At 37.2% G+C, this 27,500-nt stretch overlaps 2 protein-coding genes across 4 annotated transcripts in view; both read right to left on the minus strand.

Annotated features, from left to right (window-relative positions):
* The window catches only part of LOC149129241 (uncharacterized), a 54,187-nt gene extending 45,214 nt beyond the window's left edge, over positions 1 to 8,973 (minus strand). The window contains exon 1 of one of the 3 annotated variants that reach the window (XM_089346677.1): positions 8,836 to 8,973. The gene's annotated coding sequence lies outside the window, so the exon portion shown is untranslated. Of the gene's footprint in view, positions 1 to 583; positions 1,986 to 8,835 lie in introns of those variants that run through there. The other 2 variants (XM_089346678.1, XM_089346676.1) reach the window with 2 other exon arrangements.
* The window catches only part of LOC106871602 (uncharacterized), a gene marked incomplete at its 5' end in the record, with an annotated part of 40,003 nt that continues 20,857 nt past the window's right edge, over positions 8,355 to 27,500 (minus strand). Inside the window, 6 exons of the mRNA XM_089346675.1 lie at positions 8,355 to 9,005; positions 15,091 to 15,162; positions 20,166 to 20,237; positions 21,397 to 21,468; positions 23,176 to 23,247; positions 25,434 to 25,505. Of these exons, the coding sequence (XP_089202801.1) occupies positions 8,831 to 9,005; positions 15,091 to 15,162; positions 20,166 to 20,237; positions 21,397 to 21,468; positions 23,176 to 23,247; positions 25,434 to 25,505 (535 nt within the window). The remainder of the gene's footprint in view (positions 9,006 to 15,090; positions 15,163 to 20,165; positions 20,238 to 21,396; positions 21,469 to 23,175; positions 23,248 to 25,433; positions 25,506 to 27,500) is intronic.

The raw sequence follows: 27,500 nt of genomic DNA on the forward strand, positions 1-27,500 counted from the left end.
TCAAGAGACATTTAAGGAAAAAGGTGAAGACTGAGAAGGTGAATGACAAGGACCTTTTTGTGTGCACAGTCTGTGACAGACCATGTCTGTCCTTGGCTGGCCTCAAATCTCACCTGCGAACCCATGGAAAACAAACCTCACCCAGCTATTCTGATTATATGTCTGTGCACACATTTGAATGTGGTGTGTGCCAGAGGGTTTGCAAATCCAATGGGGGTCTTAAAAGACATGTTAGGATCCACAATGAGCAGAACTTACTTGCAGGTATTGGTAGTGCAAATCAGAGGTGCAATCTGTGTGGGTGTTTTTTCAAAACACTGTCTGGTTTAAAAAGCCACATCAGACGCCATGAAAGGGCTAAGGTGTAGGTGCAGGAGGTGGTCAAACTCTGTTTAAGGAGTAGACAACCACCATATATATATATAAATATATATAATGTATATATATACATACATATGTATATATATATTTATATATGCATATATACATACATACATGTATATATATACATACACTAACACACGCACGCACGTACAAAAAAAACAAAAACTCGTACACTTGTACACATATATATCTGCAGTACCTCTCCTCGAATTTAGATCCATATTTTCCTCCATGTTCCATGTTTCACTGACTCGTTTGCCTTTTCGTTCCCACCGCGACCAACTTCACCGCACCTTCTACATTACCAACTTCATATGAAAACAGTCAAGTCTCCTTTGCAATTCCATCTTCATCGGTTGAACACACTGTCGAGTGGCCAATAGCTTCGGGGATCACATCCGAGATAACTGACTTGGCAAAGGGACACCACTCAGTCCTCGAATTGTACTTCAGCACCCAATTTCCCATTTATTATTACTTGAGCAAAGAGGAATTTGTTTTCTTTCTCAAAACATACACGCATTTGATAAATTAGATAGATGTTTGTCTAACTTATTTCGTAACCATAAAATAGGTACAGATTATAAATAGCAAAAAGCCGTGCGTAGAGTGCACACACACACAAGCACACACACACACACACACACACACACACACACACACACACACACACACACACACACACACACACACACACACACAAGCAGACAGCGAATATATCATGTTGTTTTTTCACTTTTACGCTCACAGATTTACATTCACGCATTTCAGTCGAAAAGAGAAATTGTAATAAGTAATAGTTTTACACTTTTTTATATGGCATGGACCTACTAATCACCAATTGCTTCTTCATATTTCCTTTTCTCTCTTGTCATGTTCATCACAGAGAATGTAGAGGTTCTTTTCATCTCCAACTCTATAACATCCTACAGCTGACCATATGAGAAGGAAGGTTGAAGGAGGTTATGTCCCACCACCTTTAGAGATTGACCTGGTGCTTTGTTGATAGACATTGCAAATCTATGTTTGACAGGAAACTGCCGTCTCTTGAATTGAAAGGGGAGGTCATTTAAGATGAGAGGTATCCTTGAAATGAGGATATTCTCAGCCATTATGTTACCATCATGGAGAAGAGGTTTCTCAGCTGCACAAGAGACTTGCACATGTGTACCTCTGTCAGAGTGCACATGTGTACTTCTGTCACAGTGCACATGTGTATCTCTGTCAGAGTGGCATCCCAGAAGACCACTGCGATAGCAAACCTGGCCTTATGTTTGACATACTGTATTATCAACCATACGAAGAGCTGTAAATTTATGTGGGTCTCTTGACATAGTGTGACAAAAGCCTTAGATAGTCGCTCTCTGAGTATTTGGGATGGACAACATAGACTCTGCTAAGTATGTCTCATTTCTTGATTCCCGGTTGATGTGTGGGTAGTCCAAGTGCATGTTTTGGTACCAGATATAGAATTGTGGAACTGCATTGTATAGCATATTGACAGCGCGTAAGAATGCTGTGAGTGTGGTATTTTTGGGAACTGCTATTTGTGGTTGGACTGTATCTCTCACTGTGCTGGCTGAGATGGAAGACAATGTCACGCATACCCAACCGGAAGCACAGCTCTTTCATTTGCTGTTGACGGATTAAACCTCCCTCCATGCTGACCAGATGGTTTCACGTCTGATCTGATAACTATCTTGTAATCCATGGAGTCAGGTGGATTTGTTTCAAGTGCAGTCTTGAAGTTTCTGATCAGGTGATTGTTGTTATGCAGCATCAGTTCCAGAGACACTACAATGCTTATCCCGATGCCGGAAATGTTCTTGCGCTTCTCTTCACCTTCTTGTTGATAATCACCAATACCGATGCCGGAAATGTTCTTGCGCTTCTCTTCACCTTCTTGTTGATAATCACCAATACCGATGCCGGAAATGTTCTTGCGCTTCTCTTCACCTTCTTGTTGATAATCACCAATACCGATGCCGGAAATGTTCTTGCGCTTCTCTTCACCTTCTTGTTGATAATCACCAATACCGATGCCGGAAATGTTCTTGCGCTTCTCTTCACCTTCTTGTTGATAATCACCAATACCGATGCCGGAAATGTTCTTGCGCTTCTCTTCACCTTCTTGTTGATAATCACCAATACCGATGTCGGAAATGCTCTTGCGCTTCTCTTCACCTTCTTGTTGATAATCACCAATACCGATGTCGGAAATGTTCTTGCGCTTCTCTTCACCTTCTTGTTGATAATCACCAATACCGATGCCGGAAATGTTCTTGCGCTTCTCTTCACCTTCTTGTTGATAATCACCAATACCGATGCCGGAAATGTTCTTGCGCTTCTCTTCACCTTCTTGTTGATAATCACCAATACCGATGCCGGAAATGTTCTTGCGCTTCTCTTCACCTTCTTGTTGATAATCACCAATACCGATGCCGGAAATGTTCTTGCGCTTCTCTTCACCTTCTTGTTGATAATCACCAATACCGATGCCGGAAATGTTCTTGCGCTTCTCTTCACCTTCTTGTTGATAATCACCAATACCGATGCCGGAAATGTTCTTGCGCTTCTCTTCACCTTCTTGTTGATAATCACCAATACCGATGCCGGAAATGTTCTTGCGCTTCTCTTCACCTTCTTGTTGATAATCACCAATACCGATGCCGGAAATGTTCTTGCGCTTCTCTTCACCTTCTTGTTGATAATCACCAATACCGATGCCGGAAATGTTCTTGCGCTTCTCTTCACCTTCTTGTTGATAATCACCAATACCGATGCCGGAAATGTTCTTGCGCTTCTCTTCACCTTCTTGTTGATAATCACCAATACCGATGCCGGAAATGTTCTTGCGCTTCTCTTCACCTTCTTGTTGATAATCACCAATACCGATGCCGGAAATGTTCTTGCGCTTCTCTTCACCTTCTTGTTGATAATCACCAATACCGATGCCGGAAATGTTCTTGCGCTTCTCTTCACCTTCTTGTTGATAATCACCAATACCGATGCCGGAAATGTTCTTGCGCTTCTCTTCACCTTCTTGTTGATAATCACCAATACCGATGCCGGAAATGTTCTTGCGCTTCTCTTCACCTTCTCGTTGATAATCACCAATACCGATGCCGGAAATGTTCTTGCGCTTCTCTTCACCTTCTTGTTGATAATCACCAATACCGATGCCGGAAATGTTCTTGCGCTTCTCTTCACCTTCTTGTTGATAATCACCAATACCGATGCCGGAAATGTTCTTGCGCTTCTCTTCACCTTCTTGTTGATAATCACCAATACCGATGCCGGAAATGTTCTTGCGCTTCTCTTCACCTTCTTGTTGATAATCACCAATACCGATGCCGGAAATGTTCTTGCGCTTCTCTTCACCTTCTTGTTGATAATCACCAATACCGATGCCGGAAATGTTCTTGCGCTTCTCTTCACCTTCTTGTTGATAATCACCAATACCGATGCCGGAAATGTTCTTGCGCTTCTCTTCACCTTCTTGTTGATAATCACCAATACCGATGTCGGAAATGCTCTTGCGCTTCTCTTCACCTTCTTGTTGATAATCACCAATACCGATGTCGGAAATGTTCTTGCGCTTCTCTTCACCTTCTTGTTGATAATCACCAATACCGATGCCGGAAATGTTCTTGCGCTTCTCTTCACCTTCTTGTTGATAATCACCAATACCGATGCCGGAAATGTTCTTGCGCTTCTCTTCACCTTCTTGTTGATAATCACCAATACCGATGCCGGAAATGTTCTTGCGCTTCTCTTCACCTTCTTGTTGATAATCACCAATACCGATGCCGGAAATGTTCTTGCGCTTCTCTTCACCTTCTTGTTGATAATCACCAATACCGATGCCGGAAATGTTCTTGCGCTTCTCTTCACCTTCTTGTTGATAATCACCAATACCGATGCCGGAAATGTTCTTGCGCTTCTCTTCACCTTCTTGTTGATAATCACCAATACCGATGCCGGAAATGTTCTTGCGCTTCTCTTCACCTTCTTGTTGATAATCACCAATACCGATGCCGGAAATGTTCTTGCGCTTCTCTTCACCTTCTTGTTGATAATCACCAATACCGATGCCGGAAATGTTCTTGCGCTTCTCTTCACCTTCTTGTTGATAATCACCAATACCGATGCCGGAAATGTTCTTGCGCTTCTCTTCACCTTCTTGTTGATAATCACCAATACCGATGCCGGAAATGTTCTTGCGCTTCTCTTCACCTTCTTGTTGATAATCACCAATACCGATGCCGGAAATGTTCTTGCGCTTCTCTTCACCTTCTTGTTGATAATCACCAATACCGATGCCGGAAATGTTCTTGCGCTTCTCTTCACCTTCTTGTTGATAATCACCAATACCGATGCCGGAAATGTTCTTGCGCTTCTCTTCACCTTCTCGTTGATAATCACCAATACCGATGCCGGAAATGTTCTTGCGCTTCTCTTCACCTTCTTGTTGATAATCACCAATACCGATGCCGGAAATGTTCTTGCGCTTCTCTTCACCTTCTTGTTGATAATCACCAATACCGATGCCGGAAATGTTCTTGCGCTTCTCTTCACCTTCTTGTTGATAATCACCAATACCGATGCCGGAAATGTTCTTGCGCTTCTCTTCACCTTCTTGTTGATAATCACCAATACCGATGCCGGAAATGTTCTTGCGCTTCTCTTCACCTTCTTGTTGATAATCACCAATACCGATGCCGGAAATGTTCTTGCGCTTCTCTTCACCTTCTTGTTGATAATCACCAATACCGATGCCGGAAATGTTCTTGCGCTTCTCTTCACCTTCTTGTTGATAATCACCAATACCGATGCCGGAAATGTTCTTGCGCTTCTCTTCACCTTCTTGTTGATAATCACCAATACCGATGCCGGAAATGTTCTTGCGCTTCTCTTCACCTTCTTGTTGATAATCACCAATAAACTATATTTGAAGGAATTTAGTGACTCATTTGACAGAGGTAGCAGAAAGCCAATCCAATGTTATATCTGACCTTGGTCCCTTGAAATTTTGCATGAATCCTGACCCAGTTATATCTCTTGTGGCTCGAAATGATGACATCTGCAGTGCAGCATGTTTAATTTTGGTTTGGAAGTCCTTGGAAAATTGGTCAGTTGATGACAAGTTCCTTTAAAGTCTCTGGAGGTTGTGTGATTGCAGTAAGGTTAACCTTTCCACCACAGGAGCACAGTACACGTGTCTCTCCAGATGATTTCTTTGACTTACAATGTATGCACTCAGTTGTCATTGAATCAATGGGAATTCTAGTGCCATCTGCATAACGAACTGTTGGATCATAATTGAAAGCTGCTTCATAGAAGTTGCTTCTCTGAGATGTTGCAGCTGCACTTCGTTCTGCAGTGGAGATCCTATTGCTTGGCAGTCGTGCATAACTCTGTTCATCATATTGAGATACTCTGACTTTTGTAGCGCACAGTCTGTTCGTTTCTTGATATGCTTCCTTTTCTGCAGCTATCTTTCTTTTCCTGGACAGAGACATTCTTTTTGGATGACCTTCATATTGTAAACAAATTGTCCATAACTACAGATTTCTAACCAGCCCCGAATTTGGATGATCATAGCTTAAAGCAAAATGGATACTTTTAAATTAAATTTTCAACGAATATGTGTTCTATCATGTAGAATCCGAATACTCAAAAATTCGGGTCGCAAGTGTTCTAGGAGGGGTGGGTGAGTGGGAGAATTTCTGAGAATTAAAAAAAATGGATATTTTTAAGAAAATAGATATTTTTAATGAAATTTTCTACAAATATACCTGGGACTATGTAAATTCAGAGGTCAAAGGAACTTTTGGGGGAAAAAAACAATTGGGGGTTATTTTTGAGAACTGTTCTCCACTCGCGGGTATTTTGGAACAAATCGTACACATTTGTTTTATTTTCTCTATTTTGTGCGTTTGTGCATCCGTAGATTTCTACCACACACATACACACGCACGCACATACACACACACTCACACACACACACACACGCACACACACACACACACACACACACACACACACACACACACACACACACACTTATATATATATATATATATATATATATATATATATATATATATATATGTGTGCAGGCTCTTTGATTCACTGAATGATAAATTTCGCTTCAACCCGTACAATACTTGATTTTCCTTTAAAATTTCTTATGTACTTTCTGCCCATCGTATTATGAAACATAATTTCCGTTAACAAGTTTTTTGTATTGTTTGCTATCCTTTGCACTTGTGTATTTCTGTATACATATATAACCATGCCTAGAAGGAAAATGTCAACTTTGTCGACATTACCACAGACTTTGCCGCACCACCACCACCATCTGGAAGATCTTATCTTTCAGAAATATGGGTATGTTTTTAATAAAACTTTCTACGAATATGTGTTATATCATGTAGATTCTGAATATACAAGAATTTTTTTTTGGGGGGGGGGGGGAGGGGTTAAGTGTTTTAGGTGGGAGTGAGGAATTTCTGAATATTCACCAGAATCCACTTCAATTCGTCTTATCTTTCAAGAAAAAGGATATTTTTTAATGAAATTCTCTATAAATATTCATACCTCGGACTATATATGTAATTTAAAAAGTTCAAGCGGGAACTTATTCCATTGAACATTAAGTTTATTGTAGAGATTATGTTGCAAATTATACGTTACACTTCTATATTTAGCTGTTAGTGTATATTCCTTATGTTTGCTTCTGGTGTCTTCTGCATTAGAAACTTTCACCTGGGAAATTACTTTAAGTGAAAAAAATGGTATGCAACAGATAAGTTGCCTTGATAACATATTTCTGTGTACTAGACATTTAGCTGTTATTCTTAGCATAACGAGTTTTCTGGTGAGGGTTCCATTTACCCTCATTGCCTGTTTGTTGCTTCAGTGGAAGTCTACAAATGCACAAACGCTGAAAACGGAGACATTGAAATAAATATGGACGACTTGTTCCGAAACACCCCCGAGTGCGAAACATTTCTCAAAATAACCCCCAATTGTTCCTACCACCTCTCAAATTCCTGTGTCCCCGGAATCTACGTAGTCCAACGTATGTATATTTATAGAGAATTTCATTAAAAAATATCCTTTTTCTTGAAAGTTAAGACGAATTGAAGTGGATTCTGGTGAATATTCAGAAATTCCTCACTCCCACCTAAAACACCTAACCCCTCCCCCCCAAATTCTTGTATATTCAGAATCTACATGATATAACACGTATTCGTAGAAAGTTTTATTAAAAACATATCCATATTTCTGAACGATAAGATCTTCCAGATGGTGGTGGTGGTGCGGCAAAGTCTGTGGTAATGTCGACAAAGTTGACATTTTCCTTCTAGGCATGGTTATATATGTATACAGAAATACACAAGTGCAAAGGATAGTAAACAATACAAAAAACTTGTTAACGGAAATTATGTTTCATAATACGATGGGCAGAAAGTACATAAGAAATTTTAAAGGAAAATCAAGTATTGTACGGGTTGAAGCGAAATTTATCACTCAGTGAATCAAAGAGCCAGAATGGAAGGAACAAGAAATAAACCGTCAACAGCAGAAAAACACAAACCCGTACGTTTTAAAGTGAAATTTGGGAAGATACTTCTGTCAATAAATTATGAAATTACTTACATCAGTAATTGTGAACTTCTTTCTGTCAGTAATTTATAGTTGTTTGTAAATAGCAATTGAAAACTTAATTTACAGTGAAAACAAGAACTTTGAAGTTAAACAGTGGCATATAGAAATTGAAAGTGAAAAGAATATCGTCTGAATGAAAGTGAAGACAAGAGGTATAGATAGAGAGATATGTTAGAGAGAGAGAGAGAAATAGATAGAGAGAGGTATAGATAGATATACATAAAGAGATATGTTCATGTCACTGACGCTAGAAAACCAGAAGTAAATATTTTAAAAACATTCAGAGACGTGAATGTAATATAAAAAGCAATATTATTTTTATTTTTAATATTCTTTAATTAAAAAACAAATAAAATGAACAGCCTATTATTTGTCCGAGGCTAAATTATTCATGTATCACAAGAATGAATGCAATTGGTGAAGCCGTTTTCGCGTGAAAAGTAAAAACACACACATCTCTATTCTATATACCATCAGTTATAGAATAGAGCCGGAGAGAATATATCGGTGTTTTCATTGTGGTAATAAGCCACAAGTCCTGAAATTTGAGGAGAGGATGATAGTCGATTACATCGACTGCAGTGTTCAACTGATACTTATTCTATCCACCCCAAGCGGAAGAAAAGCAAAGCCGACCTGGACAAAGTTTAAACTCAGACCGTAATGGATAAAATGTCACTAAGTCTTTTGTCTGGCGTGCCAACAATTGTACTAACTCGCCAACGTTGTTAGTGGTAATAATAAAATAACAAAAACAAGGAAGATTTTACTAACTTTGACATTCCGAGTATTCCATTATAGGTATTACTTTGCTTTGGTTATTGCTTGAATCTGTCTGACACCCGCCCTCGACACTTACTTTTCTGTTGAACATTGTGTTCGTATAATTTATAAAGGCTGGCAAGTGACATCCACAATTCATACCGTTATTGTTTCTGAGGTCACTGAAATTATAAACAGAACAGTGTATGTACTTTAGAGGTGTAGAGAAACCCCTGCTGTATTTGACAAGAAACAAGGATAATATAATTCTCTCAAGATTATAGAAACAATGACATTCATGTTTTCTTCCCAGAGTTGTTAATGACAACAACAAAGGGAAATGATTTCTAGTTAAAACCGAAAATATGTTAAGTTCCTCCTCTCTTGTAACTTATGTATTGAATAATAAAGTTACTTTAAATAAGCCACGTAAGCCGATTCTTTTATAGCATGCATTAGGGACGCTTTAGTGCCAAGAATAAGGTGGTGGCGATTTGCTGCCACTGTTGTTGAGCAAAACTGTTGTAGACGGGATATTTTGTCGCTAAGGATTTTTATTTTTCAGCCAACATAACATCGGGTCTTAAAGTTAGATACAAATCAATGCAGAAGCTGAAAAGTACAGAGTTTATTCGTTATACAAATCATCATAGTTATTGATTGGGGAAATGAATTAAGATATATAATTCGAAATATTAAGTAATATTTTCATTCTTTTAGTACTAATAATGATAATAACACCTATTTGACAACAATGTGGCTCTCCCGAAGGGGACAATGTTACTGTTGGTTTAGCCACAAGAAACATTGTTTCTAGCAGGCTATACGACACACTATCTGTGTCCTTATATTTTCGAACAGGGAGCCTAGCACTTCATCTAGCGCAGAACATGATGGGGTACTGGGTTATTATTATGAAGGAATATCAATTTCTCAAATATCAGGGAATTAATTAAATCAACGTAGAATGCAGATAGAGTATCTACTTTAGATGATATAGCTTGGAAATTCGAAAATTTAAAAGAGTTGACATATAGAGGATATAGAGGACATATGAAATATAGATGACATAAGGTATATATATATATATATATATATATATATATGTGTGTGTGTGTGTGTGTGTGTGTGTGTGTGTGTGTGTGTGTTAAATAATGAGGGTATATATTAATATTAATCAATTAATATCAATGTTGATGATATACTATATTTATACTTAATAAATAAATTCTAGATGTTTAAATGGCTATTGTAAAACGTTAAGAACTATACCTTATCCTCAACTTACGACCATCCGCACTTACGACCACGGACAAAATAAGCGTATCATTCAAGTTGCTGTCCGTTGTTATCGTAAGATATATGAGAAAAAAAAAATTATTTAAATCTCACTACGTTCCTCGAAAAGCTATCTACTTCAACCCAAAAACAAGACTGCGAAGAATAAAAATTTATTTTCAATTGCACTTTTTTCACAAGAACAATTTTTATTGTATGTGTGCAGAATTTCTTTTGTATTATTTTTACATTTACTTTACATTGTAATTTTGTTTACCACACAAATGAGTACATATGTATTTTTAACTTTATGCACAATAATTATGTATTAACTTTTTGTGTTTTATATTCTTATAGCTCGTTCGAATAAAAATGGCGTTTATAAATATAAATCCGACATACGACCAAATCGACTTACCACCTGTCAGTTGGAACGGAACTCGGTCGTAGGTCGAGGAGAAGATGTAATTATATGTTATTCACCTGATATTTTTCAGCGATTCTTAACTTAGGTTAAAAGTAACATTATTTTTTCACTCGTTTCATTGCATTTGCTGAGAAAAACTAAATCATTCACTAATAGCTGCTCATACTGCTACTAGAGACAACCAAAAGGATAAACAAACCTAGATTCAGAAGTGGCTTTCATCTTTCATAGCTATTGACTGTCAAATGACACATCTACTGCATTAAACATTTGACATGACTTTCGCGAGCGTAAATAATTCATGTTTTACAGTGAATCGTTTCACAAACGATTCAAATTTGTTATAAACTCCAAACAGTTTCAGAGTAACGTATATTTTTCGACACTTTTGATCACACTTGGAAGATGGTACGAAGGAATGAATCATTCCCTAAAGCTACACCAAGCTGTCACCACGACTTAGATTAATTTGATAATAGCTGCATTCTCTCACAGCTGCTTGACACAAACAACAGACTAACAAAACAGCCCATTCACTTATTGTTCTGTCACATGACAAATCTACAGGACTAAACCTTTGACGTGACTTTGCGCATGAATATCACAAGATTTTAATACGTGGCCGTAACAGATATCAGATCAAAGGTACTTTTATTACACAACGTGACCATCCTCAACCAATCAAACTATATTTTTATTGATAGCGATCTGAGAACATTCTTTCTATAAAAACAAACGATGTTTAGGTACATTTTGCGACACAACTCCACGTTTTTCATAAGGTACTCTTTTGAAAATCAACAAATGTATATACTTATAAATCGATATATATCGAAATGTATATACATATAAAACTTCATATGAGAATACGACTGTGAAGGCGTTGGTTCTACGTAAGTGAAATTACATTTGTGACGTACAAGTTGAACGCTCTAACGTTTTACATAACGTTTTATTTCTTGTGTCAATTTCTGTCTCTTCTCTTTTTCTTTGTCTCTCTGTTTCCAGCCTTCCCTCTTTCTTTCTCTCTTTACACTTCTAGCACATTACTCTGTTTGCTTCTTGTCTCTCTACCTGCCACCACTCATTCTCTCTCCTCCCACTACCACATAACCCATGACCATTCGTATCTCTCATCCATTTCCTTTTTCGCCAAACCATTAACTCGGTCAGTCACGTCTCTCTCTGATCCAACCCTTTTTCGATACGGTTTATTTTCTTTCCCTTTCTTTCGGGCTTTCTGTCTGTCCATTCTTTGTTTCCAGTCCTACGGTACATTTTCATTTTCCTTTGTGTTACCTCAATCTAGACCATCTTGCGGCCGTACAGCAATTTTCCCTTGTAAATGTATAATTGAAAAAAAAGAAAAGGGCCCTTTTCTTTTCTTAAACCTAACACAACTCTCAATTTCAAGCATCCTTATTTTTCCAACTATTATCTACATGGATTACCGTTGAACTTTAAAACCTCAAAGACAAGATAATGTATTGGTATATTTATTTTTTATATATTATTTTTTTTAGATATTTTTTACTCTTTTGTAAAAAACATTTTCATTCTCACTCTTCTTGAAAATTTGCCATGCAATGAAAGACGGTTAGAAATCTATATTAAAATATGCTGTCAGTTTAGCATTCTGTCTTATTATTATTTTTCATTTTCCTATATATATATATATAAGCATGGAGGCATTAGGGTGGTATTTGTATTAAGTTGGCAACTAAGTTCTCGCCGTTTTTTTAATTCTGGAATTTATCGCGTCTTTAAATTTTGTAATCTATTTTTTTTTCTTTTCTAGTTGATTTTAGTTATTTTTTATTCATTTTCAGATCATTAAAATGGAATGTCAAGTTAAGAAAACGAACATTTTCGACACCTCCTTCTTAGAAATCTTAATCAAAGTTCTAAGACCGCAAACACTGCTCGCAACATTTGTGCTGTGTATGGAGAGGGTGCCATAGCTGAAAGAACCGCTCGTGATTGGTATACCGAGTTCAAAATGGAAATTTTGACCTCAAAGAAGCACCTCGTTTTGGCCGTCCAGTTGAGATCGATGAAGAGCCATTAAACCAACATTTGCACGACAATTTTCGTCAAACGACAAGGGAACTGGCAGAGAAAATGGAATGCTTCCACACTGCTATAGAGAAGCATCTTCACTCGATTGGAAAGGTTCAGAAGTATGGAACATGGGTTCCGCATGATTTAAGTGACAACAACAAAAATCAATAAGCCACAATCTCCGCTGGTTTGCTTGCACGTCACCGCTCAACTCATGTATACAAGCAACGATTTCTTTACCGAATCGTTACTGACGATAAAAAATGGTGCCTGTACATCAATATGAAGCAGCGTAAAGAATGGCTTAGCCCCGGTACACAAGCGACACCGCGCGTGAAAGAAGATCTTCTGCGTAAAACGATGTTGTGCATATGGTGTGACTGGGAGGGGATTATCCATTACGAATTGCTTGAACGGAACTAAACGCTCAACGCGGAACTCTATGTTCAACATATGCAACGAATCAACACGGCTATTAAGAGAAAAGACCTAATCGTCAGCATGGAGTTCTTCCGCTGCACGACAACGTCCGTCCTCGTATCGCCAAGATGACCAAGGAAGCCATTCAAACGCATGGTTGGGAAGTGCTGCCACACCCACCGTCCTCTCCTGATTTGGCACCAACGGATTTCCACGTCTTTCTATCTCTTTCAAATGCTATGCGCCGAATTTCGTTCAATACTGATGCAGAATTGAGAGCTTTGTTGGATCAATTTTTCGAGTTGAAATCGGGTGATTTCTACCCACGAGGTATTGAAAATCTTGTTGAACGTTGGGAAGAAGTTGTAAACAAACAAGGGGGAATACATTATTGATTAATTAGTTGTTATTTTTTTATTAAACCTTTTGAAAAATTTAAATTTAAAAAAACGGCGGTAATTTAGTTGCCAACCTAATATTTTGGAACTTAATGAAATCTCAAATGCAGGAGAATAGCTGTGAAAAGAAGATCGATTACACATACTCTCATTATAAGACGGAATAATTTCGCTAGCAACCCGCTACAAATGATTGAACACACTCAACACTACCATTTGTGTTTATAAAAATGCTTCCACATTCCAAAAGATATAATTTAACCTTATGAAAGGCAGTGATCATTTAACTCCGAGGTACAGACTGCTCATGCAGAATTTGATTTTTTAAAGTGTTTGAGGCTCTGTAGAACCTTACTGACTCTTTTCTCGTCTTAAAGAAGTATTTTTACTCGGCCTTGTAATCTTTTTACAGCTGTTCTCTTGCGTTCGAGATTTCCTAAATTTATTATGTGCATGTGTGTAGAACTCTGATCCAACTCCAATTTATTCTTCATTCGAGGTGCGTCCAAAACCTATCAGACTATTTTTCTTCGCCAAAACTAATTCTGCGTGGGTAAAATCCTTTAAGTGGGACGTAACGCCACCTTTCCTGCGCATGCGATTTCATACTTTCATACTAGCGATTTCATAGCTAGTATGCCGAGCCGGTAAGACGCGTCAGTATACCGCGTTTTTCGCTTTTACACAAGATGACCGGACACATCGAGCGAGATATTGCATTAGGTTTTGATAAAGGCTGAGTGATACACAAGCTGAAATCACCCAGAAGATTCGGCAGGCTCTTAGTGATGATGCTTTGAGAAAAACGTACATCAAGAAGTTGTACAACTGCTTCAGACATGGCCGAACCTCAGCGGTGAGCGAGGAACTATGAGGTGGGCCATACACAAGACGAAACGAGGAGCTGCTTCAAAACTTTCGGCAAATAATCATGGAAGATCGTCATGTAACAATCAGCGGATTTACTCACGAAGTTGAAATGAGCAGAGGATCAGTGCATTGCATTTTAATGGAGGATTTGTGCATACAGTGAGTGCCGGTGAAAAAGTCGATTAAGGTAGATTTTGAACGCACTTCCTAATCCAAACTTTCATGATCAAAAGCAATATACCACTTCTTCGATAGGCTCCCTACTCTCTCCACATAGCACCAAGTGACCTCTGGCTCTTTCCCAAACTAAAAATGCGGCTGAAAGGGATGCGATATGAGTCGCGAGAGGAAATTATGAGAAAAGGGACAGCAGTGCTCCTTAACACTCTCAAAATGTTCCAGAAATAATAGAAACAGAGACAAAACCCCTGGGACAAGTGCGAAAAATCCCAATAGGAGTATTTTGTAGAAGATTAAATAGAATTTGTGAAACGTACAAAGGTTGGATACCTTTTGAACACACCTCTTATTTCCGAGCCTCGATGAAATTATATCAAACCAACCTACATGTTAATTGAACACCGACGTTGCAATGACAAAACACAATACTCAGAAATATCCATGGTAACCCACTAAAATTAAAACCTACATATTACTATTCATTGTCAACTGTATTAAATAACTGTGAATTTAATGACATCTTTTTGTGATTTTAGTTTGATGGCATCTTTTTATAATTTTAGTCTGATGACATCATTTTATGATTTTACAATGACTTTGGTTTTCCAATAAAGAAAAATTTGTTGTACATACATATGAGTTATGCTGGGAAGGTATAAGAATGCGCCATCCTCATAGTTTTGTATTCGGTTGTTTCTCAAATTTCTGGAAAAAAGAAGTAAGTATTCTGTAAGTTGAAATAGGTACAATTTATAAGTCTGGTTTCTCCGGTTAATATACTGTCTAAACTAACTGAATAAAAGCTCATGTTTACTGCACAGATGTTTATTTCTCTATGATTTTTCTGTCTATAGTTTGGGCATGGGTAGTTTCCATTAATCTAACTTCGATATCCTAACGGAAGAGAAAGTTTTCTCTGACAACCGAGTAACAAAAATGGAAGATGTTTAGTTATAAGAATAACAAAGCAACACCGAGACTTTGTTTTGTGCTCAATGTTGGTTTTACATAATTATGTACAAATATTATTTCCCATATAAACTCCAGTGGCAATATAATGACAAACTTGAAAAAAATGAATCATGAATAATTAAAACACTTATCTTAACACCAATTATCAACTTTAAGAGACATATTCAAAATATATGTAAGAATTAATGTTCAACTTTAAACTTTTGTAGAAAAAATATATATCTTTCATATTAGGTCATCACGTCTGAAATTTGAAGAAAAGAAAAGAAGTTTGCTAATGTTTATAAATACAAGGAATAGTTTTATTCATCAAAGTATGCACCCATATTGTCAATACACTTTTGCCATTTACAGCCCGGAACTGTAAAAGCCTGGCAACCTAGATGCAATAAAATCCTGGAAGGCCTGTTTTACAGCATCGTCGGATTTAATATTTCTCCCAGTCAAAAAGCTATACAAATTCTAGAAGAAGTGGGAGTCAATGGGGGCAAGATCAGGTGAGTATGGTGGAAATGGAGAAGTTCCAACTCCAACTCCTGTAGTTTCGCCAATGTCATTTTTGTGATGTGTGATCTAGCCTTGTCTTGGAATAAGATAGTAGATCTGTTGACTAATCTAAGTAGTTTTTTTAATATGTTTCGGCATCATTTGGTCCAGTTGGCTGCAGTATATTTTAGCCATGATTGATGAGCCAGGTTTAATGAAATCATTATGGATCACACCTGCGCCAGACCACCATACACACACCCTCACTTTCGTTTCATGAATTTTGCTATTCAGACTGTGTTTTGGTGATTCGTCTTTGTCCAACCATTGTGCTGAACGCCTACGGTTGTTGTATTGGATTCATTCTTCTTCATATGTTAAAATTGAATTTAAAAGTGATCCATTTTTGTGACGAGAAAGTAGCATACTGCAGGCTAGGAAACGTTGCTGTTTCTGATTTTCATTGCGTTCGTGTGGAACCCACTTATCCACATTTTTCACTTTATCAATTTGAACTAGGTGAGTCAATACTGTTTGCTTGCTAACACCAAACAACAACGATAATTCACAGGCACTTTAAGAGGGATCTGCCTCGACGGTGGCTTTCAGTTCGTCATTATCCACTTCTGTTTCGACCGCGTGGTTCGTTTGTGAGGTCAAATTCACCAGAACGAAATTTTGCAAACTAACTTGATACTGTCTGCTGTGTGATAACATTAGAATGCAATACTCCATTAATATTCCGAGCTGTCTGTGATGCTGTATTTCGAAGAAAGAACTCATTTCAAAACTGAACAAATTTCCGACTTATCCATCCCTAAGCAAAAATAGCAGAAAACGATTAATAAATACTTCATGAATGGCAAAGAATAAAGAAATAGGTGTGTCACCTTTCTAACAAAGAATAGAGGTTGTCAAAATATAAGAATGGCGCAAAATGAGCAGCTGTCAAACTTTACCATATAGCTTTCTACAAATTTCATACTTGACGAACTAATAGTATCAGTCCATAGACACTTGAATTCTACTTCGCGGGAAATGTTACTTTAAAATCTTATTTAATTTCTAGAGAATTGGGAAATGTGCAAAGTACTATGTAGTATCATGAAGTACCGTAAAGTACACTAGTTATACATGATGCATTTACTGATTCTGGATGCCAACGTAGTCAAAAAGTACTTTCAAATTAAATTCTAATTATACAATGTTCAATACTGCTTTTGGTCAAAAACTTTGTGGCATTCGCTTAATGAAAAAAGTATGCATCATATAGAACTGACTAATGTCTACATTGTTTCATTAACAGGGTGTTCTTCCAAACATCTTAACATAATAATGAAGCTTCTACTCTGACAATCATGATATAATATATATTTCATCATCAGCACAAGGTTCTGACTGCAAGAAAACATTCTGTTAATATTACAAATTTACGCGCATTGAAACACTTCACAGGGATTTTAAAATGTTAACATTTTATTTGCAGACTAGTTAAAGATGGCTGATGCTGGAATATTGATGATGTTTTAGTCGAGATATCATCCATGTTTGAAGAGTTCCGCTGTTGTTTTAGTACCAGTTACTTTGCTGTAGTTGCTGTGTAAGGCATCTCTTTCGTGAACAGAAGCCTTGCTGTATGTTTTTTTTTTCTCGAAATGTAATCACCTACTTTCTGACAACGAGTCTCATGTCTCTCCTAACATGTGAGACCAGAGTTATACCTGTAATATTTAGGAATTTCTCTACCTCTTCTTTAATCAATATACCTTCTTCTAACTCTTTGGGATGTTTTCCTATATGTAAGGAAGCTCTGGAAAAGTATCTGCAGTAGTTCTGGAAGAACTTTCTTGAAAATCTTTAAAAGCATCACAAGAAAACAACCAGAGCCGTGACTAAGTTCACGTCTAAATAACATGTTTTGTTTCTTCTCTATGTGAACTCATCAGGCTTGCTTTATTTGTATATTTCCTAGTGAAGAATTGAAAGCATTTGGGAATTGTTAATTGAGTATTTCGCTTATCCTTCTGGCCATAAGCTATAACGCACTGAGGTAGATAATTTTGAAATGTCTATTTGTTTATAAGTTTTCATCTAATTTGGTTTCACTTTTTCGCTTTTTTCGTCACAGAAAAGACTCAGGGAGGGAGAGGGGGTGAGGTGTTAGACGTCGTCGACGTATATAGTTTGGAGTCTTAAGACAAGAGGAATGTGATAGTGTTGTTGAAGAAAATTTTGCTGCTGCTGTTTGTGATGTTGATGTTTGTGATAATGATTCTGATGTGGATAATTATGAAGATAATGACGTTGATTTTGTTGTTGACTTTCGTGCTGGTGATGATTCTAATGATGATGATAGAGAATAGATTAAAAGTTGATACACTCACATGCACTCGCTCATATACTTAGACCGAAATATATAACAGGTGTAACAGCAAAAGTTGCCATACTAGAAAACTCTTGAAAATTTTTAAACTAATACACTTGTCAATTTGCCTTTTGTTATATGTGTTGTACATAAGTTGACTGGACATATTGACACCAGTTTCTGTGAGAATCAGTGAAACTCCCTATGAGTTATTTAGCTAGAAAAGATGAAATAGTTTTGTGTCAGCTTCAGCCTATTGAGCAATGTTGAGAGGGTTAAGATCATCCAGACCTTCAGTAATGGTAGCAAAATTCATTCTCTAGATTCCATCTTCGAATTCCATTCAAGAACTATCAAGAGAATTGTGTATAAGTTTGAGAAAGATGGAGCAGTGGAGAGGAAAGCTAGATAAAGAGGTCATAACTTCCAGAAGGATTGTTTCAATCTGGAGCTGAAGAGATCGATCAGAAGAGATCCAACTCAATCCATAAGATGCTTGACTTCTTGTGTCAGAAGATTTGAAAATGAAATTGTATATAAAACCTGTGAGGAGTCTTGAAACTCCAGGACAAATGTTTAGAAGATTGGAGAGGGCGAAGTTTATAAGTTTATCTGGGACAAAGTGAAACACAACCCTCGAGTGACATTTCACATAGATGAGTAGAATTTCACCCACGATATGCACAGAAACAGACGCGGCAGCCTCGTTTTGGCTTCAACTTCTCACGAGAGAGCAAAATGTCACTTTTAGGTGCAAAAACTGTGACAAAGTGATGATTTTCACCTGCATGCTCTCTGATAGCAACAAGATGGTCTTTGTCACACGAGTGCAGTGAGTAAAAAGTTTCCCAGGCATGAGTTTGTGAAAAGGTTTTAGGGTTAGGGTTAGGGTTAGGGTTAGGGTTAGGGTTAGGGTTAGGGTTAGGGTGAGGGTCACATTCATCATCTGAATTCAGCTCTTTAAAGCTCAGCATTTGGCATGAACTGATCATAAATTGTTTGTTGGAAGCCCCACACTTCCCTGCAAGCCCTTAAAAGCTCCATTCGTAGGACGTGGGAGGAGAACCTTAATAAGAATTTCCATAAGAAATCTTGTGGTACAGACACGCAAAGGGTTTATAAAGTCATTGTCAAACGAGGAGTAACTCATGATGCCTAACATCCAGAGGTTTGGTCAGAATTCTAACACGTGCTTTGAAATATAACTTTAAGCTTCCGTTTGAACTTTATTCTAAAGTCTCATGAGCTCTCAAATCTGAGCTATGTTAAAACAAAAATTTCATTTTCCCCGATGATCAATTCATATATGATGCTTCCTTTCAGCTAAGAGAGTAACTAACATTTCGTTTTTCTCAAAATAGGGTCTATTTGTGTTAGAAAAACCTCTGATAAATCCGTTGTTATCTTTAAGCAATACTGAGACACAACGTTTCGAATTTGCATCGAGAAGTTGGGCACTTTTTCTGATATACTCAGCATATGCACATTCACACGCAAGAACATATGAAGAAGATTAAAGGAGAAAGTTATAAAACTACAATAAAGAAGTAGACAAGGGGGAAAAGACAATGGAATGTAGTGGAATAATGAGAATATGAATATTAGGTAAACTGATGTTTAGAAAACAAAGAAAAGTAGAAAAAGTGATATGACTAACAAGATAACATATGCATAAGGAGTAACAAAGATGCTCATACACCCACACTACTTCAACTTCACAAACACCCATTCACACACACACAAACAGAAAACTATGGAGAGAGTGTAAGAGTGTTAGATAGAAACACTCTAGAAATAGAGATAGAGAAAAACAAAGTTGGAGAAAATATTAACAAACTAGATATATGGTGAAATAGATATTACAAAGAAAAACGGCCCAACTCACAGTATTTCTAAATTCGGAAGGTTTTCGAAGATACTGCGTTGAATATACGTGATTTTATTGTTATGCAAGTACCTGTAACGTAAAACTGAGTTCATAACAAACATATAGAAAAGATTAGTGATAAAATGTTAAATAACATGACGAAAAAATCAGATATAGTTAAAAGATATGAATGAAGATGATAATGAGAGGGACGGCGAGAAGGAAGAATATGAAGAGGAGGGGAGGAAGGAGGATGACAGAATATTAGGGAAAATAAAAAAGAAGGAATAGAAGACGAAAAAGAGGAAAGTAAAGCAGATGCGGTAGAGTAAAAGCAAAAAGAAAGAGGAAAAAGAAGAATTGAAGGAGGAGGAAGAGAAAAATAAGAACTAGACGAGACGAAAGAGTAGCAGGGAAAGGAAAAAGAAGACGGAGAAGAAGCAGAAAAAAAGATGAAAGAGAGGCAGAAGAATGAGAATAAAAGCAAGAGCGAAAGGAAAACAATATAAATTACAAAAGGAAAAAGAGGAGGAAAACGATGACGACAAGGAAAGGAAAAAGGAGGAAAAAAAACAGAGGGTTGAGAATGAGAAGAAAAGAACAATCTGAAGAAGAAGATTAAGAAAGAGAAGAAGGAGGAGGAAAGAAGAAGAAGAAGAACAACAACAACAAGAACAAGAACAAGAAGAAGGAGGGGAAGGTGAAGGTGAAGTAGAAGAAAAAAGGAACCTAAGATGTTAATCAGTGGTGATGGAGGCATACATACCGTACATGATATAGAGATTGAATAATGCACATACATTTTGCTACGCTCGCATCCATATACAGACAGATACACGACCACCCATATATATATATATATATATATATATATATATATATATATATATATATATATATATATATATATATATATACAGACACATTGCATTACACTTTTCTCTTCAATTGTCACACACTGATATATCGAAAATCACAGGAATCCCCTCCCTCCCCAACAACATTCGCAGTGATTCACAAACAACAACACAGTTCGGATAGAGAAAAATTGTAAACATACACAGACATACACACATGCAAACACTAAGTAGTTTCCGTGTTGTATCGTGCGCTCACATATCCCAATCACAAACAATAAAACACTTGTTCAGAAACACAGGTGCGGGTGCTTAAAATGAAGGATGTGCATATATTACAGATTTGGAAAAATATAGCCAATGAAATACTAAAGAAAAAAAATTCAACTTACAGTTCTGTTAAACTGGACAGATTTCGGAATGTGTCTGCTTTGATTACTTTGATGTCATTAGAACTCAATTCTCTGGAACGTAAAATACATATATATATATATGTTTATACATGATGTTGATGATGGAGTGGGCGACGATCAAATTGACGATGTTTGTGATTGAGAAAGGTCAAAATGACGATTTGAATAATGACGGCCCAGACTGTCAGGAGGAAGACGTTGATAATTATCACGGCGGAAATGGTTGTAATTTAAATAATAGAGGTTTTAGGGGAATAGAGAATTCAGCGGATGACAGAGAAAGAGGAACTGCTATGAAGAACTCATGAAAGATAATTTTTACATACAGAAGAAGAAGACAAAAGAAACAGGAAGAGCAAAAAGAAGTACAGGGTGATGGAGGAGGAGGAGAAGAAAAAGAACAAGAAGAAAAGGGAAAGTGAAAGAAGTATTTCTAAGCAATTATGATGGAGACGTAAATACTGTAGAAGATACGCAGATCAAATTACACGTCCATTTTGGTACACTCACATACACGGATCCATACACAAACCACATACACCCGCGCATAAAAGCACAAAAACATACACATTTTGGACAGAAACAGATTATAAGCATACACAGATATACACATGCATTCACTAAATGGGTTCCGTTTTCTTTTCTATCATGGTCTCACATATCCCATATAAAAGAGATGGGCCCAAATTCACGCTCAGGTTCACAAACAATAAAACACATGTTTGGAAGGACGGGTGAGGGATCTTGAAAAGAAAGGTGTGCACATATAGTTTTAGAAAGATATCGTCAATGATCATGGTTTTTGTGGCAATGAATGGCGTTGATGATGAAGAGGGCGACGATGAACTTGATGTTTATGATTGAGAAAGGTAACAATGAATATGAGAATGATGACGGAGATGAGGACAAGGAGGAAGACGTCGATATTTATCACAACGGTGATAGTGGTGATTTAAATAGTAGAAGCTTTAGAGGAATAGAGAATTCGGCGGATGAGAGAGAAAGAAAAAATGTTATGAGGAAGCGTGGAAGTTATTTTTTTACTCGAAGAAGAAGAATAGTAAAAGTAGGAGAAAAAGAAGAATTTAGAAGAGGAAGCGGGGTAAGATAACTTATAATATGCAGAAGGAGACAGGCAAGTCAATGGAATAGAAGAAGAAGAAGAAGAAGAAGAAGAAGAAGAAGAATATGACGAAAAAGAAGAAGAAGAAGAAGAAGAAGAAGAAGGAGGAGAAGAAGAAGAAAAAGAAAACGAAGAAGAAGAAGAAGAAGAAGAAGAAGAAAAAGAAGCGAGAAGAAGAAGAAAAAGAAAAAGAAGCGGGAAGAAGAAAGAAGAAGAGGAGGAGGAGGAGGAGGAGGAGGAGGAGGAGGAGGAGGAGAGAGAGGAGTATGTAGTCGAAGATGAAGAAAAAGTAGAAGAATCTAAGATGTTAGTCGTTGATGTTGGAGATATAACATTCTACATGATATAGAGAACGTATCTCTCATACTTATACCTACATTCGCATACACACATACATATAATAACAGACACACACACACACATACACACACACACACACATACACACAGACACCCCCATATATATATATATAAAGACATAGCTTGCACTACACGTTTCCCTTCAATTGTCACATAATGATATATCACAAATCGCAGGAATGTCCCTCCACAACTTTAGCTTTAATTCGCAAACAAGATCACTGTTCCGATAGAGAAAGATTGTAGACATACACAAACATATTCACATGCACTTACAGATGTGTTAAACTGGACAGATTTCTGAAGGTGTCTGCTCTGATTTCCTTGATGTCATTATAACCCAAGTAGCTGAAACATAATATTGAGTTTAGTAGCAATTTTATAGAACATTTATAACAGAATTTTGGGTAAACCATAAGATGAAGGAAGAGATGTACAGTTAAGCACGATGAGGATGACAATGAATCGTAGGAGGGAGGAGAAGGAGTAGGAAGAGTGCGAAGGGGAGCTGGAAAACTGTGGCGATAGAGATGGTGGTAGTTGTGATCTAGATAGTGATAAATATAATGAGGAGGCTGAGTTGATAATATACGGGGGTTGTATTCATGATGAAGATGTTATAATGCTGATGATCAGAGTGATGATGTTAATGTTGATATATATAATAATGTTGGGGTTAGCATTTAAATCGTGAATATGAATAAGATATTGATGTTGATGATGTTGTTCGTAACGTTTCTCTTGACTATTATAATGATGGTGTTCAAGATTCTACATCTCTGTCGCGGAGATTTATGTTAATACATGATATCAATGATCAATAATGCGACGATGAACTTGACGGTGTTTATGATTGAGAAAGGCAAGAATGACGATGAGAATAATGGCGGTGATGAGGACAAGGAGGAAGACGTCGATAATTATGACGGCGGCAATGGCGGTGATTTAAATAGAAGACGTTTTAGAGGAATCGAGAATTCAGCGGCTGAGAGAGAGCGAGAAAAGTTATAAAGAACTCATGAGGGAGAATTATTACTTACAGAAGATGAAGAAGCAGAGGAAAAAGAAGAAGAAGAAGCAGAAGAAGAAGAAGAAGAAGAAGAAGAAGAAGAAGAAGAAGAAGAAGAAGAAGAAGAAGAAGCAGAGGAAAAAGAAGAAGAAGAAGCAGAAGAAAGAAGAAGAAGAAGAAGAAGAAGAAGAAGAAGAAGAAGAAGAAGAAGCAGAGGAAAAAGAAGAAGAAGCAAAAGAAGAAGAAGAAGAAGAAGAAGAAGAAGAAGAAGAAGAAGAAGAGAAAGAAGAAGAGAAAGAGGAAGAAGGAGAAGAAGAAGAGGAAGAAAAAGAAGAGAAAGAGGAAGAAGAAGAAGAAGAAGAAGAAGGAGAAGAACAGGGTGATGGAGGAGAAGGAGGGGGAAAAGACGAAGAACAAGGAAGAGGTGGAGGCAGTGGAGAAGGGGAAGATGTAGACAAAGAAGAAGAAAGAGAAATCTAATATGTTAATCAGCGGTAATAGAGGCATAAATAGCGTTCATGATATAGAGACGGAATTGTACGTACATTGTGCTACACTTGCATACACGCATCCGTATATAATGAAAGACATACACACACAACGACACACAGAGCCACCCACCACATATATATATATGTATATATATATATAGAATAATAATATAGATTTAATCAAAAGATTAAATGTTTGAGGCACCAGAATTTGGTAGGGTAAAAACCCAAAACAAAATCAAGAGATTTGGTGAATAAAATTTGAAGAAAAGCAACAAAAATTCAATAGGTTATAGCAGTACTACGTTTCGTACAAGCTCCATTTATTCATGTAGTGAGAACACTACATGAAATGTGCAATGCAAATGTATTCCTCAGCTGCATAATGGAATTTCATTTTAGAAAGTCATTTTGTAGATGTGTGCAAAACACAAGAGTAAGAGAAGAAAAATTACCATCTTGACTGGTTAACTTATTGAATTTTTTTGGCTTTTCTTTAAATATATATATATATATATATATATATATATATATATATATATATATATATATATATATATATATATATATAGTGTGTGTGTGTGTGTGTTTGTGTGTGTGTGTGTGTGTGTGTGTGTGTGTGTTTGTGTGTGTGTGTGTGTGTGTGTGTGTGTGTGTGTGTGTGTGTATAGACAGACATAACTTGCACTACGTTTCCTTTCAATTGTCACACACTGATATATCACAAATCTCAGGAATGGACCTACACATCTGTAGCAGTCTTTCATAGACAATGACAGTTCGGATAGAGAAAGATTGCAAACATACACAGACATTTACACATGCGTGCACTACATGGGTTCCGTGTGGTATCGTGCCCTCACATATCCCATACTTCAGAAATGGACCCACACTCACACACTCAAATTCACAAACAATAAAACACTTGTTTGCAAAGACAGGTGTGGGTGCTTAAAATGAAGGATGTGCACATACTACTGATTTAGAAAGATATCGGCAATGAAATACTAAAGAGGAAAACTGATTCAACTTACAGATGTGTTAAACTGGACAGATTTTTGAAGGTGTCAGCTTTGATTTCCGTGATTTCATTAGAATACAATAAACTGGAATATACGACAGAATTATTTTGGTAAACAATTCGATGAAGAAAGAGATGTACAGCACATCACGAGGATGATTAGTTTGATTAAGTTGACATTGTCGACAATGATGTTGTTGATGATGACGATGAATAGTAGGAGCGAGGAGAAGGAGGATGAGGATGAGAAAGGGAAGAGGAAGGAAATGTGGCGATAGAGTTACTGGTAGAAGTTTTGGTCTTGATAGTGATGAATTTGATGATGAAGCAGAGGTGAAAATATGAGGGAGATGTTGTTAATGTTGATTCTTATGATAATGATGTTGATTGGTATTTAAATGGTGAAAATGAATACGATATTGGGATGAATTAGGTTGTTGGTAATGTTTGTGTTGGCAATGTTCATCATGGTGTTAAAGATTGTGTATCTCTATTGTGGTGCTCTTAGGTAATACATGATTACGATGATGAAGAGGGTAACGATGAACTTGACGATGTTTATGATTGTGAAAGGTAAAAATAAAGATGTGAATAATGACAGTGATGAGGACAGAGAGGGAGACGTCAATAGATATCACGGAGGCAATTGTTGCGATTTAAATAATAGAGATTTTAGAGGAATAGAGAATTCAACGGCTGAGAGAGACCATGGAAGAGAAATCTGACATACAGAAGAAGAAGAAGAAGAAGAAGAAGAAGAAGAAGAAGAAGAAGAAGAAGAAGAAGAAGAAGAAGAAGAAGAAGAAGAAGGAAGGGGAGGAAGAGGAGAAGGGGTGGGGAAGATAAAGTCGAAGACGAATAAAAAGTAGAAGAGTCTAAGATGCTAGTCGTTGGTGATAGAGATATAACAACGTACATGATATTGAGACCGGGTCTCTCATATATATAGCTACACTCGCATACATACATCCATACACTAAGAGACACACATACACACAGACACCCCCCACGCACACACATATATATATATATATATGTATACAGACATAATATATATATATATATATATATATATATATATATATATATATATATATGTTTCGTATGTGTATTTCGTGTGCAAGATTCTTGATGTGGATACGTGTGTTGAAAGAAATACAATTAAACCTTGGGAGAGGCATTATGCCGGTAATAAACACACGCACTGGTTCAGTCCTTTATTAATTTATATAGTTTTTTGTTAAATTATTTCATTGCACTCTTGCAATCTCTTCAGTAACTTGTCTCTCCACTTCCATTTATTTTGAATGTATGATCTGGCGTTGTTTTGGCGTTGTTTTGGCGTTGTTTCGAAACTGTTTGGTATGAGCATGTGAGTGTGTGCAAGCTCGTATGTGTGCACGCTCATATGTGTGCACGCACTTATGTGTTCGTGCTTATATGTAAGTATGTGCGTCCATATGTGTGTTTGTAACAATTTCGTTTATATCAGATCAGATAGAGACTTTTTAATTAATTTATTTACGTTCATATTCCGCATCATATGTGTGAACAACACATGCAACCATGGGCAATTGTAAGGCCCTCATCTACGTGTATTTGGTGTTCAAAATTGGTTGCGTTTCAGTTATGAGGACCGACTCCTGTATTTGTCGCAACGACGCGTCACCGGGGTGTCTAGACAGGATTTCTATGCTAATTCTGTCCAGTACACCACCATTTTGTTCTTTGGCATGCTGGTAGAGCACCGAAGTTTGGTTTTGATTATTATAGTCCCTCCAATGTTCGTTTACACGCTCAGCCAAACTTCTCGCTGTTTTACTTATGTATGTCGTGTTTCTGTTTTTACACTCACCATCCATACAGCTTATTTTGTAGACTACATTTCTGGCTTTGCCGTTGGCACCAGGGCTACATACAAGCACGAACACATAAGTGCGTGCACACATATGAGCATGCACACATACGAGCTTGTACACACTCACATGCTCATACCGAACAGTTTCGAAACAACGCCAAAACAACGCCAAAACAACGCCAGATCATACATTCAAAATAAATGGAAGTGGAGAGACAAGTT

Source organism: Octopus bimaculoides, unplaced genomic scaffold (assembly GCF_046866305.1).
Source record: "Octopus bimaculoides isolate indiv1 unplaced genomic scaffold, ASM4686630v1 contig89, whole genome shotgun sequence".
NCBI classification, from domain to species: Eukaryota; Metazoa; Mollusca; class Cephalopoda; order Octopoda; family Octopodidae; genus Octopus; species Octopus bimaculoides.